Source organism: Haemorhous mexicanus, chromosome 18 (genome assembly GCF_027477595.1).
Source record: "Haemorhous mexicanus isolate bHaeMex1 chromosome 18, bHaeMex1.pri, whole genome shotgun sequence".
Lineage (NCBI taxonomy): Eukaryota > Metazoa > Chordata > Aves > Passeriformes > Fringillidae > Haemorhous > Haemorhous mexicanus.
The window spans coordinates 2236651-2252397 of NC_082358.1; the positions used below are offsets into that span (position 1 = coordinate 2236651).

Sequence of the window (15747 nt, forward strand, 5' to 3'; positions counted from 1 at the left end):
CAACCAGGGTGTGCTCAGGACTTCTGCAGCTGGGCTACCCTGAGGGAATCAGTGTCTTTCTACTTGCTTCAAGCCTGTCCTGAGCCACTATCATTTGGTGTACTGTGGTTCTTTTTGGGGAGAAAGCTTGCTCCCAGTTCATATTATTAGTCCTCACCACTTTTCCTTCTTGCCCCAGATGCCTTTCACTGAAGGGCTCCAGTCTCATTTCTTCTCTCACAAAAGCTGTTCCATACTTCCTGTCCTTCTTACTGCCCTTCTCCAGCTCCTTTGTATCCCAAAGTGTTTCAGAGTTGTTTGCAGTGGCTGCATATTGTCTTCTCATTTATTCTCTGTTTCCCCCTCAGTCATTCCTAAAGTTGTATTTGCTTCCCTGATTGCTGTAAAAACTGAGCTGACACTTCAGGGACTCAGAAGTAATTTTTTTACATGGAGTAAGAAGCAGAGCTCATCAGGCCAAATGATCCTCAATGTTCTTCTTGCCCTTATCACCTGAAAATTAAATTGCCATTCTTCAGCAACATTTTTAGATTCAGTCAGTATCAACAGCCCCATAATTTGATTATGATTGCCAGTTCAGAACAGTCACCCTTTAAAATACTGAATTAAGTTCCTTTTCTCTTGAGACTCCCAAACCTCTGGAATTTCCCCAAAATCCCAAGATTTATTAAAAATCAGTAGGCTTACTGGTGCATGTTAAATGTTTTAAAACTCTGACAATGCCAGCACATGCCCCTCATCACTTTCTTATCTTACTGGCATGGGGAATATTTCATTACTGTTGCAAGAAATGAATTATTCCTTATGGCTTTTTCTCTTACCAAAAATATAATGTTTTGAGAGACAGATAGCCCCACCGTGTTTTGAGATAAAGTGCAGATTATTTTTCTAGAATTCCAAAGAATCAATTTGTGTTTAAAGTTTCTGTGCCACTGGAAGATTCCATCTTATATTTTCTGGAGCTTACTGATCAAATATTATTATGCTCCTGCCAGTTGCTCAAGTCCTTTCTTTCTCTCCTCTCTCCTTCCTCACACTCAGTGTTTGTTGCCAGTCTCTTGACTAATCCAGCAGCTGTTCTCACAATGCTCCTGAACCACCAGGCTGCTGTAACCAGCTGTTTACCTAACAACACAGAAAGTAAAATAATCAGTTCAATGTGGAAGCATGTACTTTAGGTCCTTCTTTGAGGTCATATCAGCTATTCCCCAGGAGGTGTACAGGGGTAGGTGTCTGTCTCAGCCCTGCTCTGCAATCTGTCCAGCTTCATGCTTGTGGGGCACAGGCAGGAATGTGACTTTCCCAGTAGCAGTGGGAGACACGGGGAGTTCCCCCTCCTGGTGCCTCCAGGCAGGCAGAAGTGCAGCAGGGAAAAGGAACTGGGCCCAAGCTCTCATCACCTTGGCAGTTAAAAAACCTCCCAACAAACCCAGGGACTCTTGTGTTTAATAGGAGCTTCTCTCCACTCCTTTTTTCCTGCACAGAATGATCCTCTCATGCCTGCAGCTGAATCCCAGCAGGACAGAGGGACCCAAACACCACCCACTGTCCCCAGCCAGGAGGCTCATTTGAGACACTGTGCCTCGTGTCACTCACCAGCTCCTGCCTGGCACAGACACTTCAGCTCACTCTCCCAGGGCCTGGCTCTGCCCTTGTGCTCTTGGGAAAGCTGCTTACTTTAGTGCTCTGAATCAGCTGCTGGAGCCAAGGGCTGCTGAGAAAAGCACAAAAATGCCAAAGTTAAGCATTTTGTAAAGTCCAGAGCTACCTTTAACCCCAGGCTGCATGTCCTAGGAGGAGACACACTGCTTGTGCCTGGGGCCCAGCTATGACATCTGTGGTCCACCTGAGGTCTCAAATGAAAGTCCCTCATTCTCCAGACTCAGGTTTCTAACCCCTGTGAGTTTGAACTCCCACCACAGCACACGTGGCCACAGTCAGTGTTGTGGGAAAGTTACTGCTGTTTCTGTCTGTTCAATGCCACTGTCAGAAGTTATTTGCCTCTGCTGAGCTTCTAAAATATTGTACCAGCAAAGGTGTGGCCAGCAGGACCAGGGCAGGGATCATTCTCCAGTGCTGGGCACTGGTGAGGCTTCACCTCAAATCCTGGGACTAGTTCTGGGTCCCTCATGACATTGAGGGGCTGGAGCCTGTCCAGGGAAGGGCAGTGGAGCTGGGGAAGGGTCTGGAGCACATGTGTGATGACAAGAAGCTGAGAGAGCTGGGTGGGTTCAGCCTGGAGAAAAGGAGACTCAGGAGGGAAGGAAATTGTAGCCATGTGGGGGTTGGTCTCTTCACCCATGGAACGAGTGACAGGACAAGAGAAAACATCCTCAAGTTATGCCAGGAAAGGTTTGGGTTGGATTTTGAGGTCAGTTTTTTCACAGGAGGGGTGGTCAGTCATTGAACAGGCTGCCCACGGCAGTGGTGGAGTCACCATCCCTGGAGGTGCTCAAAAATGTGTGGATGTGGCACCTGGGGTCATGGGTTAGTGGTAAACCTGGCAACGCTGGGTCAGGGGTTGGACTCATGATCTTGGGGGTCTTTCCCCAACCATAACGATTGTGTGATTCCATGATCCAGCAGCCCACTCTTGGTCTAAGCCTTCAGCAGCTTCTGGCCTGGAGCTCTCAGGAAAGCTCTGGAAGCCACTAGCATGGGAAGGACAGGCAAAGGCTAAGAAAGAATTACTTTCACCAAGCCCTCAGAATAAGGGGCTTTTTACCTGGTAGGCACATAGAGAGAATCATAGAATCATTTCGGTTGGAAAAGACCTCTGAGACCATTGAGTCCAACCTTTGACTGATCCCTACCTTGTCAACTAAACCATAGCCCTGAGTGTCACATCCAGTTGTTTCTTCAACACCTCCAGTGATAGTGACTCCACCACCTCCCTGGGCAGCCCCTGCCAATGCTTGACAACTCTTTCTGTGAAGAAATTCTTCCTGGTGGCCAACCTGAACCTCCCCTGACGCACCTTGAGTCTGCGTCCTCTTCTCCTAGTGTTTGTCACCTGGATGTGTCCATTCCCCCAGCAGCACTGCCACCCACCCAGCTCCTGCACACTTGAAGGTGCATCCCCTCTGCAGTTCCTCCTGTGTTTGCCCACCTGAATATTCAGTCTTTCACCCAGTCTCAGCCCCTGCTGTGGGGGCTGCCTGTCTGCATCCCCCCAGAGCCACTTATCCCCAGGTCCTCTCCCCCAGCCACATTCCCTTAGAGCACCTCCTCCTGCTTCTCCCCTCACTGCCTTTAGCCCTTAAATCCTCTCTAGCTGGGTTCCTGTAACCCGATCACCAACCCTAGAGTTAATGACTTCTTTGCCATCTGAAGTTTATGAGCCTTGTTTCACCTTTGCAGAAAAGAGAGCTGTGGGGAAAGTATCCATCCCCTTCTCTCAGCATGGGGAGGACCCACGTTGTGCTTCTCCTCTAAAATTTCTGGAGAAAGACTAATGTTTTGAAGGCATTTGCATGAGCAAACTGAAATACTCTGGTTTTATCAGTTAAAGCCTTATTTCTGACTTTATGCCACAATCAATGTGTAAAAACAGGCAGATGGAAACTGGATGTGCAGAAGCAATACCTTCATTTTAGTTCAATTTGATTAGTTTAATGGCATTTCTCTGGCAGTATGATGGACAGAGACTGCTCACCCTGGATTCCTGGATGGCGAATTATGGCTTAAGATATTATATCAAATAGATTCTAAGAGCAAAAAAAAAAACAGTGAAAAGAACATTTTCTGTCCCCTTGCAGAGGGTCAGACAATTAATCACTGTTATTGTTGACTAAGTCATTTTTTCTTGACAGCTGTGCCCTTCAAAATGACATCAGGGGAAACTGAATCCATTTGCATTACTTCAGCTGGCCAAATCACTGCAGAAAGTTGAAACTAGTTCTGAAAAAAAAAACCAACCAGGCAAACAGGGACATCAGTGAACTCAGAATGACAGAATAAATGGGCTATTCTGGGTACTCAGCAAAGTGCATTTACTGCTCTGTATTTACTGTTTTTCAAAAAATCTTATGATTATTGTTTACTGGATTTCTTGAGAAGCAATGAAATCTCCTGCAATTTTATTTTTAAATAACATTTTACTACCCAACAGCAATAGTAAATCCATAAAATAACACGATTGACCAGGACTATGGAGTAAAAAAAAAAATATTGTTTGCTTTGTACATTCTTATTAGTCTTGGCTAAGATGTTATAAAAGCAGTATCTTTTAACACCTTTTATTATACAAGGGTCAAGGGGTTTTAATGTTTCTTAAAGAAAGCTTCAAATAGCCCACATAGTGGGTTTCTGCATCTTTCATATGGCTGCTGTATAAACAAGCCCATTTTACACAGGAAATGACATAACCATGTAAAAGTGTACACGGAGTTTAGGCACATATTCAAACACTAATGGGAATGCATTGTTTTCAATGGCATACTTTTATGTTTACCCATTGAGCTTAGTACCCATATTTTAGCCAAATAAAACAAAAATTATCCACACATACCTGTCTTATAGTGTACTGTTTATTTGAAATTTGGACCTTCACAAAGACTCTCGTGGGACAGATAATGACCCTAAAAAGTAAATACAAATGAGGCATTCTCAGTGAGAGAGTGAAACCTGCCATCATAAAGGTGGAAAGCTAAACTTTTAACCTGTATTGCTTTACAGCTCAGGTTTCTGCCATCCAGTTGCTCACACCAACTCACCCATGGGAAGAAAGCCCTAACAATAATTTAGGGTGTCTATCTTTGCACATTATATAATGACCTGGCTAAAGAAAGTAGTGCCAAATTCCTGCAGTCATAGAATCACAGAATCACTCCGGTTGGAAAAGACTTCCACTGAACCACATCAGCAAACGTCACATCTGTTTGTTTGCTGAGCTTCCAGGGATGGGTGACTCTACCACTTCCTTGGCCAATGTCAGGTTCCCTGTTTCTCTCCAGTTTCTGTGCCAAGTGTCAGCTCCAGGGTGTGCCTTATTCCTAAACCCCCGGGTTTGGAGGGGAATGAAGACTGAGTGAACCCTGCCTGGGTCTTTCTTTGGTGCTCATCCATGCCATTCATGTACCTTGGGAAGTTTCAATGCCTGTTTCTGTCCACATGCCAGGTAACTGAAACTGCAGATTGCCATGTAAGGTCTTGACAAGATTGGCAACAATTTGTGAGAAAACAGAAGTTTGTGCCAGGGGATTCCAATGCCTCGAGCAATGTACCAATAAAACACCTACAGGCTAGTACACATTTGCACCATGGGCAAAGTCAGTCGAGCATTCCAGAACAAAATAGTGTAGAACTGCAATTTCCAGACCTTTCAGACAATTTCACAATGTAAATGCAAAAGGACACTCTGGACATCACAATATTGGTTTATAGCTAATGGTATCAACCAAGAATGCTCAAATTAAGACCTAAAAGTGAATAAAACCTACCTTATTCCTATGCCTATGATTATAAACTCCTCACTTTGAGCTGAACCAAACTTGAGCAGTGCCAGGGCTGTCCCTTCTGGATGTCACCAGATTTGAGAGACCAGCCAAACAAACTGAATGTCATGGTACCTCCTAACCCAGACATTTGGGCTTAAACTGCTTCTGGTTTGGCCAAAGCCGTTTTTGAAGCAGTAATAATCCATTATGATTCCAGCATTTTACTGTCTGTAGTCTCAAATTTGTTTAAACTGATATTACAGACCTACTGGTAGTTTGTTTTTTTATTTTCCTTTCTAGGTATTACTCCTACCAAGCAGAATGTAGGCTTCTGAATGATTACCAAAGGGTGTTTGTTCAGACTTTAGTTTGACAGTATTTCTTTTATATTTTCCTCAGATCATACTGTTTGCTTTGGGATCATTGCAAAACCATGGCATATTTTCCCATTTAGATGCTGATACATACTCATTTTAAATACCATTTACCTGAGCTTTTCTCTTGCTTTATTCATGCATTGAAAACCTCATATAAGGACAGCAAGAAAGAACCTCAGAGAGGATTATACCTGTTAGGTTTTAGGAACTTTCTATCATGACCAGCCTCACCAGGACTCTCAGGCTGGTCACCAGCTCTGCAGTGTGAACTGAACAGGAATTTTCCTCCTCAGATTTCCAAACTATCGTGCCTCATGTGTAACATCAGTGCTCCTGTCCACCACACTTGTTACAGCACTTGATGAATCCAGGTGTACTGAAGCAAACTGCCCCGTGCAGGCAGTCCTAATCCCAGGAGTTAACTTGTCTTAGCTTAGATTTGCTTCAAGTGCATTTAAATAGGCAGTATTTGCTATTTTAAACTGATCACCCTTAGCCATTGAGGAACGTGCCTGTGTGGTTAGTAACTGGCATGGCACAGCTCACGTCAGAGCAGAGATTTCCTTGGGAATGTGCAAACAGCATTCCCAGAGAGTGGGAGCAGCACTTGGCTAAGGAAGAAAGGAGACAACCCTTTGTCATGGCCATCTAGCAAACCTCTCCAGGAGATAGCTGGAGCCAGTGCTAGAGGAAGCTGCAAACACACCTGAGAACAGCCAGGAGCAGGAAAAGAACTGCAGATCAGGGGGAAAAAAAGCCTGAGCTGCCCTCCTGGCTTTGGACTTGGCAGGGGAATGTTTTCCCTCCTACTGTAGCAACAGTAAAAATCAGCAGTGTTTAAATAAGGTTTTAGACTTGTAGTTTTGAAAGACTGGCTGGTGAAAGGCAGGTAGTGCTGGGGCCAGTAACTGCTGTGCCTGGCCTAAGGCTCCATGAGGATGAGGAAGAGCAGGACCTGGGAAGGGACACTGAGAGTCCGGAAGGGAGGTGGGGAATCCCTGCAGGCAGCCCTGATCCACCAAAAAGACCCATAAAACACCCGAATTTCTCACACACTTGGTACAAAGGAGCTTCAAGTGCTCCTCATCCCATGTGCCTGCTGCCCTGCATGCTGGGCATTCACCATCTGGGCAGGGGCAGCTTTCTGGTCCCCGGGTTTGCAGCAGGAGGGCAGTCCCTGCAGGCAGGAAAACCAGGCAGTGTCAGTCTCTGCAGGCAGGAATGATGGCACTGAGCAAATCCCACAGACCAAATCTCCCTGCAGGGCTGTTCTGCATCCCTGAGCAGCAGGTGAGGGCTCAGGGCAGGTCCCCTGCACAGGGGTTCCCCAGGTGTCTGGCAGGAAGGCTGCTTATCCAGGTACATTAAGCTGGTTAAAGGCTGAGCTACCCAGAGAATGCAGGAGGAAGGGCAGAGCTTTATGTTGCTGTTTATGGCCATTGATCAGGAATTTAGGACGGTTTGCTGCTGGTGTGAGCTTGAGCATGTCCAGACTGGGGAACTGAGCAGAAGGACCTTGGGGACTGTACTCAGCTCCCTGCCTCTACCACACCAGTGATGCTGTGCAGAGCCAGGAAATCTTATGACTTGATAGCCTTAGCAATATCAAACCTTAGCATTTATATTTTGTACCACTGATAAACTCTTTCAGTAATTTCTGTTGGTTCATAGGACCTTTCTGATCCATCTGTAGTTGAACATTTGGTACTTAGTTTTGTGGGTGGAAACATACAGGGGCAATACCATTTATAATCCATGTCTGTAATAGATAAAGGGGATATACAAGCACACAGCCCTTGGAGGCTGGAATAAGTGGATACCAAAGCTCTTTTGCAACCATCTGCATAACTCATTTTTGCCCCAAACACATCAAGTCACAGTGTCATTCCCCACCAAATCAAACCAGCCTTCCTTTCAGATCTTTCTTTCAGTGTTTGCACAGTTTCTCTCTGTGGCAGCAAAATACACAGACATGTTTTACATACCCCTGGTATTCAAAAGTCCTTTCCTGCATGGAAAAGTCCCTTTTACTTGTATTTATTGTACAAAACCATAAAACAATTTCTTAATTGTGTTATAATTATGCAGAGTTGGACAGCTAGGCACAATGCAGCACTGTGTCAATAATTTATTACATCTTATGCCATAATTGAACACTTTTACTATGAGCACTTGAGAACAACTTGGACCTTATACAGAATAATATATTTTGCTACATAATAATGGAAAGGTGGATACTTAAGAAAGATGTGTAGCTTGGAGGAAAACATACATGGAAGCGAATACCTCCTGTATCGCCTATCTTTATGTAAAACTTAAAACTAAACCAACATATTATATTTAATGACCCCTTTTTATATATGCATAGTTTCAAGAGCTAATCAGAAGGAAATCATATTAGAGTGCAGCTATTTACACCAAGATGGGGGCACACCAGAACACAACTCTTCTCAACATTGGGACTCTTTTCTCACATTTATGAATGGACAAAGCACATGGGAATCAGACAGAAATTCATTCTCGAGAACACTGTTCAAGGAACAAACAGGTCATATCCACAGCTCACTGATATCATCTCTATTCACTGTCTCGAGGTTAAAACCAGGAGATCTCAAGGTGTACAGGTATCATCTTCTCTGTCATGGACTTCACTTAGAGTCAGTCCTGTGTTGCCAGCGGCACAAGGCCTTAAATCCAGCTGTGTGACAGCATCCAAATGCTACTGAAATATGTCCATGGAGAGACACAGAAACACTGGATTTATTGCTACATCCTTGTAAACATACTTACCCGAGGGGTAAGAAATCTAGTTAACCTTGTTTGAGGGGAAGTCATGTCCAATGTGTCAAATTACCTTTGATAACATATTCATGTGAGCAACTGTTCTGCTACCTACAGCCACAGGACTCCACCACCATGTCCTCGTACTGCTTGTAGACCACGTTGTTTGCAGAGTCAATGAAAAGGATGCTGATGGGGCTCAGCCGGGTTGGGACACAGCAAGTTGGGGGCGTGGACTCAGGGTCCATGGAGTTCATTAAAGTCTGGATAACGGCGTGGTTGGTGGGCTCCAGGTGGGACCGGAGGGGGAATTCACAGAGCCCTTCGCAGTGATACGCCTCATACTCCAGAGGGGCTATTATCCAGTCATCCCAGCCCATATCCTTAAAATTAACGTGGAGAGCTTTTCTGCTACACCTCGCCTTCAGATTCTTGGTGGGCCTCTTCCCTTGCCGTGTTGCCAGAGGAGCTCTTCTCTTCCGCCTCTGGTTGAATAAGTACTCGTAAACAGTTTTGTCATCTTGGCCGGATCTAGCTTTGATTTCATTGAAGAATAAGTCTCTTTTTTTTGTCCTCCCAAACACCAAGAAGAGAGCTTTTTCATTGACCTGTCTACCTGTTCTATTAAATCCCACACTCCTGAGATCAACAGCTCTCCCCCTGTCAAAAGTTTCCAGTTCAAAACACAAGTTAACCAAGTTTTTAAAGTTTCTGAAAAGTTTCCAGATGTCAAACACTTCCCACTTGGGTGTATCGGTGATGCTGACAGTCCGAGAGTCCAAGAGTGTTGAGGCTTGTCTGTTTGTAGAGCAACTAAATAATTTTACTTGGGAAGTTTTTCCAGAAGAATGAGACTTCCATGCATCAGAAGGTTTTTTTCTCAATATTCGAAGCTCTGCTCCCAGCAAACCATCTTTTTCTAATGCACTGATGTCAAAAATATATTTTTGTTTTCTTATAGTTGGTGCTCGCTCATCTAAAAAAAGCACACAGATTTTTAAATGTATATCAAGCACAGAGCAGTATCACTTATTCAGTTCTTAATGGTTTTCCTCAAATTTGCTTATAAGCCTCAAAGTTAGCCCACTGAAGAGAAAGAGCAATTTTTGTCTAAGGGATCAGCCCATGCAGGGACTCAGAAGAACTCAGGGACTCACCAGAGAAATGAGTTTCTGAGTCTGCCATGTTGAAATCTCCTTTCTTTCACCAGTGGACATTTTCTACCTTCAAAGTTGTGATTAGCCAGTTGAAAAATAATACTTTTTCGGGGCTGAGCATTCACAGGACCTATTTACCACTTATATCCTACTTACATTACTGAAAGAGAGCTTCAGTAGCGGCCAGACCTCATGCTGGCTCCAAACATGAACAAATTTACCCTTACATGATGCAATAGTAAATTAGTCCTTTAAAACCAGCATCCCCAGGAACTGCCAGACATAAGGATAATTGCCTAATGAACTAAACCCCACATAATTCACAATTTTTCAAACTGGGCAGAAAATAATTCCTCTCTTTATCCTGACTTTACATTTGCTTGCTTCAGGTGGTGAAGAATATGGCTGAGCCAAATTCATTCCAGTGAGGTGACATTAACAGAGCCTTCCAGTGGCAAGCTGGGAACCTGAAGGCAGCATCTGTGAGCAGTGCATCCTCCCTTCCCAGCAGCCAAGCTATTAATGAAGAGATGGCAAACAAATCCAGTTCTGGTGAGTCTTTCATCACAATTCCTTCACTTCCTTCTCAAGGAAGCTGTGTTGCTTCCTTGAGAACGTGACAAAACTCTTACAAATGTCACCGGAAGCAAGACGGGGCTCCCAAAGCAGGGTGGTGAGGTGAACATCATTCATTGGGAGGCTGGTTATTTCTCCTGTCAAAGTAGACACTAGCCCAAATTTCCAGAAGTGTTTGGAACAGGAATGTTGAGCTGCAGGTTCTGGAGTCCTGGATGTTATTACCCTTGGTAGCCTGTGCTGAGCTGTGAGCTCCTTGGTGCTGCCTGAAACTTTTAAGATAGTACAGATACACCCCCCCCTACAGGATAATGACCTCTGGGTCTGCAGTGTAGTTCCTCATAATTCTACCTTGAACAAACCAGACTGGGTTTTTTTCCACAGAATAGCTCTATTCTTAGCATATTATATGTTTTTAGGCACACTACAATCTAACATTAGCTGTTTCCATGAGCTAGTTTCCAGCTAGCTAGAAAGAAAATAAGACAAAAATGAGCAAAGGTTTTTAAACACCTAAGCATGTAAAGACTGATTGATTTTCAACAATATGCATCTAAAATACTTCCTAAATGTTTTCTTTGGCTGCCACACAACCATCTAGTTCTGTCTGTAAATGAGTTTTCCAAGATAAGGCAGGAGGACAAAATCTGCAGCAAAGTTGTGTGATTTCATTCACATTAAAAAGAGCTATTTGACTTTACTAAAGCATGATTATTTTCCAATACTCTCTGCATTTATAAGCACACTCAGACATCTCTCTCTGTCCACACTCACTCACACACAAGCTCCTTTCTTACCTTGTCCTTTGTCTATAAAGCTGGTTATTGTATTGGCAAGTCCAGCCTCCAGTTTTACACTTCCATTAACACCCTTTCTTTCTGCATCTGAGAGAGTCCTGTACAAAGAGAGCATGTATTCATGTGGCGTTATCGGGGGATGTCGGAAAGTTTCCTTAGCTTCCCTCTGGGTTACAGGCTCTTTAGTCTTTTTGGTTTTGAAAGAATCACTGTCAGTACTGCTTGTGCCAGTTTTTTTCAAAGCCACCTTGCTGCTAAGATTTTGAACCTTTGGAGTCACTGTCCTTACTCCAGAAGGTCTGCTGGGGAGATGTCCTACCTTGCCCTCCGTGGCTGCTGTTCTTGAGGGAACCTTCTTTGAGCCATCGTTCTTGGCCAGCAGAGCTCCAGCCTGAACAGCATTGCTTTCAGTCCTGGCCTTTGACGTACCAGCACTGTATCCATGGCTTGCAGTCCTCAATGTACCTGCCCGTGCGGAGGGACTCCTCTCCTTTCCTTCTGCTTTCAAAAAACCTAGTTTAGATCCTGGATTACCCTGGCCTGCTTCAGAACTACTCAGCGCTCCAGGAACTAGATCCAGAGACAGCCAAGTCAAATGCCAAAGCAGTAAAGTGAGAAAATGCAGGATTTTCATCCTCTGGTCTTCCTCTGAATACCACTAAAGAAAAACTCAGAAAAGGTTCCTCCAGTTTGGCAGAAGAAAACATGAAAGAAATTAAAAACCAAAGTTAGCAAAAATGGTTTTCGTTTGAGATTAAAACATTTCAAATATCGTTGTTCAATACTTGTATCCAGTCCCATAGTGAAAATGCTCATGTACTCAGATATGATCTCCCCTGACTTCAGTCAGCAGCTATAAAGAACTTGTTCTTGAAAAGAGAAAGTTTACCACCTCGTTTTCTTCTGTAAAACTGACTGAAAACTTGAAGGAGTCTTGTTTAAATCCAAGGGGTTTTTTTTTTTTTTTTTTTTTCCAAGAAGGAAGAATGGCGTAATGCTGCCTCTGTGTTAAAAGGTTTTTTTAAAGTTTTGAGTTTTGAATCCTTTCCAGTGAAAATATTTCACACACAGAGGCCTGCAGGTGCTCAGAAATCTTTTACAAACCTGAACTCTGGAATTGGAAACGGAATTCCAACAAACCTATTTAATTACTCTCTGATGTCATGCTGTCTAAACTAATTTAACTGCGATATATTTCTTAAAAAAAATCTTCTTTACCCTTTTCATTAGCATGAGTCATACTCTGCCTCATGTGAAACAGCTCCACAGGCTCAAAACTCCAGAGGATGCCTTTTCAAGTGGCAGCATGACCTCTGCCTCAGCCCTCGATGAACTGCACGTTTAGACAGGACAAACTGCAAGATCAACAACTGAGAGCTGTCACACAGTCCACTGGACACATACATAAACTAATTTAGAAATAACTCATGTAGCTCTTTTTCCAGAGAACTTCTAAGGGTGGCTTCACTCCGTCCCCCTGTGACTGAAGGGCTGTGCTGTAACGCAGGCGCTTAACGAGGGTAACATTTAATTTTACACAAGCTCAACAGGCCGTGCCCGCAGTCAGTGTATTTTGGCTTATTTATTGCTGTGCTTAAAAAAACCGGTGTCAGCCCAGCTGGAGAAGCAGCTCCTGCCGGAGGGGATGCCCCGCGGGGCGGGCGCGGTGCAGCGGGGCAGCAGTGCACCCTGCAGGCAGCCATCCTCCTCCTCCTCCTCCTCCTTCTCCAGAGCTACTCGGGAGCTGGAGACAGGCCGAACCCCGTCTTTCCTCCCGAGAGTGCTGAACACCAGCCTTTGTTTTAATTTTAGATGCAAAATGTCCAAGAGCTGCTGACCCCGGGGCCCCAAGAAGGCTGCAGGTCAAAACCAGCGCTCCTCACTCTTCGGGCTGTCCTGCAGCTTTCAGCCGAGTGTGTCTTTGATAACCTGCAAAAAACGAACTGTTGTTCTAAATGAGCCTTCGGGAAAGGAGGCACTGGTCTGGACTCAGCAGGGATTACTGGGACCCATCTCTCATCTTGCACTGATGATCAACCCAGTCCTTCTCCTGCAATTGCTTTTCTTTTTGAGTCAAGATGAAAGGAAAAAGGCGCACCGCCTTTTTTTTTAGCTTGTTCTGTGTGTGCTGTAGCATTTCCCACCCACCCTGACCAGTATCAGAAGCAGTGAACTGCTTTCATAAATAACAACCTGCATGAGATGAGGAGCTCTGAATGCTTCACTTGTTTTGATGGAGGAACTGAAGGATAGAAGAGTTCAGTGATTTTACAGATGTCACAAATAAGGTGGATTCAAATAATGATCCTCCTGATTTTGATCTAATGGCCCTTCCTCTGATGTCAGTTGTGCTTTTGATATTTCCCCACAAAATAAAGCAGCTTCTCCTGGGAGTTATCTCTGGTGAAACCATTCCCCGGCAGTCACTCCACACCATCCCATGGCCCTCCCAGCCATGCCATCCCTTTATCCTTCCCATACTGCCCACCTTTCTGCTGGCTGGTGTGCTGTGTCTGGTTTTGCACCATGGGGGTATTGATCAGCTTGCCAGTAAGCCACAAAAGTAGCTAAATGATGAATTTCCACTTTTAATCTATCCAGCTTCCAATTTTCCCAATGCTTGCAATAATTTAATATCTTTACAAGGTTGTTTGCTCTATCAAACTTGGCTGAGATTTGCAAACAGATTTACAAATTATTGAAGAGATGGGATGTGAAAGAGCAGGAGGCTGGACAATGTAATTACTTGGGCCTTGTCTTAGTAAATCAAATTAAAGCATGATCATTGATATTTTCAAAGAATATTTACATGTCTGAGATTAAAAAACCTTAGTGGGCAGGAGAGAGCTAGACAGAAAGAAAAAGGAAAAGCAAGCAAAACAAGGTGTGCAAACTAATCTCTCTCTTTAAAAGAGGCTCCCTTGAAGCAAACACCATCCCAGTGCTTGGAACCACGGGAGCACAGATGCCGTGGAGTGCACTGAGCCCCAGAGACCCCAGAGTGGAATGCTGACCCTGAACAAGACCCACAGACTGGGGGGTTTCCTATGATCCCTACACCAAAGTGGAGTCACTCCAGCTGGCTAAACTCAAGCTCCACGGATATGTTCAATATGTAGCTAGAAACCCTCCTGCTGGTGAGGCTCTGGATACAGGGCACAGTGGAAGTAGTGCTCCAAGCCTCTCACTGCTCAGCATCAGCCACATTTCTGTGCTCCCTTGAGTGGCCGGGTGGGTTCATGCAGCCCACCTGTCCTTCTGAGCCTGTTCTGTGGCAGCAGCTCCTCCCTCACATGGTGTGGGTAGGCATTTGAAAAGGGAGCCCTGTGTCCCTGCTCCCTGGAAGTGCCTTTCCTCCTGTTCTCCAGATCCTGACGTTATGCCTACATGAGCTGTGATGCCTTCTCAGACAATCTCAGCTCTTCTGGATGTCCAGCATGGCCTAGAGGAAGGGATCACTCTGGGGAGCCAGAGGAAGATTTCATAGAGTTGAAAACACTGCCATTCCCTCAGGATGAGCTGCTCCACTGTGTATGTGATGCCAAGAGTTAGAATTTGCTCTCTGCTGCTAACTTGCAGTTGAAGCTGCACATGGAAGTCTTTAGAGTGATCTATCAGGAAATCCATTGTCTTTTCCCAGGTGGACTAATTTCCAGAAAGGATTTACAAGACTGAGTTAACTTCATATATTAAACCATTTGCTATCACATTGTTTTGCTTACTGAAACTAATTATCATTCTGTTTCTGTGAGGATTTAGACCTCTGCACCATTTCAGAGTGTGAAGTTATAATTAAGGAACAAACTTAACAGCTCTGTGCTTTTCAGAAGCAAAGAATTACACAAAACCTACACATGTTATAATTAAAACTTGCTTGTCTTGGGCCAGAGCAAAACAAATGTAATGATGTGTCCACTTCCATGTGAAGGTGGTATAATTTAAAACAATGTTGTGGTGTTAAATAAAAAGTTGGAAGTCCAGAGAAATAATTGTGTCATTGGTTATGAACAGACTTGGCTACGTATGCGTGCAGTAGTGAACTGCAAAGCACAGAATCATAGAAGCACGGAATATCCTGAGTGGGAGTGTTATTTTTGTTTCTTGATTCCACAGATGTACGTAATTTCCCCAGCTCTGAACTAAGTGGAAATTATTTTTTTTCCTAATTTTTGGTACCTCTGCCTGTTACCAGTTAAGAGAAATTCAGGGTTTGTTTCAAGCTTCTTCAAGCCTATTCACTAACAGAGTCCCTCCATTTGGTATATAATGTTAATTAGCCGAGTTGCCTTTGATAGATATTGTTCATCTTTGCAACAGAAACATGTTTAAATGATTCAAGATCTGAGAGATTCTGAGATCCCAAATTACTTCGCTAACCAAAGAGATTTTGGTGCCAATCCATTTATTCCACCTCTTAAAAAAAAAAAAAAAAAGAATGTCAGCGATGAAGCATTCACTTCACGGCAAAAAGCAGGGACTGAAAACATGCCAGCGTTGTTCCGCAGCCAAATACAAAGTGAAACGTATTTTTAGCAATGGAGTTAACTAATTCTCAGAACAATTCCCGATGAAACGCGGAGGGTTCACTATCACTGTACTTTCTGATTACGTTCCCTGCCGG

At 44.1% G+C, this 15747-nt stretch overlaps 1 protein-coding gene across 1 annotated transcript; it reads right to left on the reverse strand.

Moving 5' to 3' along the window:
• Positions 1 to 7618: 7618 nt before the first annotated feature.
• Positions 7619 to 12009, reverse strand: GDF5 (growth differentiation factor 5). The gene is made up of 2 exons (XM_059862875.1): positions 11127 to 12009; positions 7619 to 9572 (listed from the first exon to the last, which is right to left on the reverse strand). The coding sequence occupies exons 1-2, from the start codon at positions 11758 to 11760 to the stop codon at positions 8704 to 8706; spliced, it is 1503 nt and encodes a 500-aa protein (XP_059718858.1). The 5' UTR covers positions 11761 to 12009; the 3' UTR covers positions 7619 to 8703.
• Positions 12010 to 15747: the final 3738 nt, after the last annotated feature.

Bases quoted from the DNA above. Each gene is read 5' to 3' on its own strand.
- GDF5 (XM_059862875.1), bottom strand. From the start codon at position 11,760: ATGAAAATCCTGCATTTTCTCACTTTACTGCTTTGGCATTTGACTTGG. The intron at 9,573-11,126 runs GTAAGAAAGGAG...TGCTTTTTTTAG, and splicing joins CTTTATAGACAAAGGACAAG to ATGAGCGAGCACCAACTATA.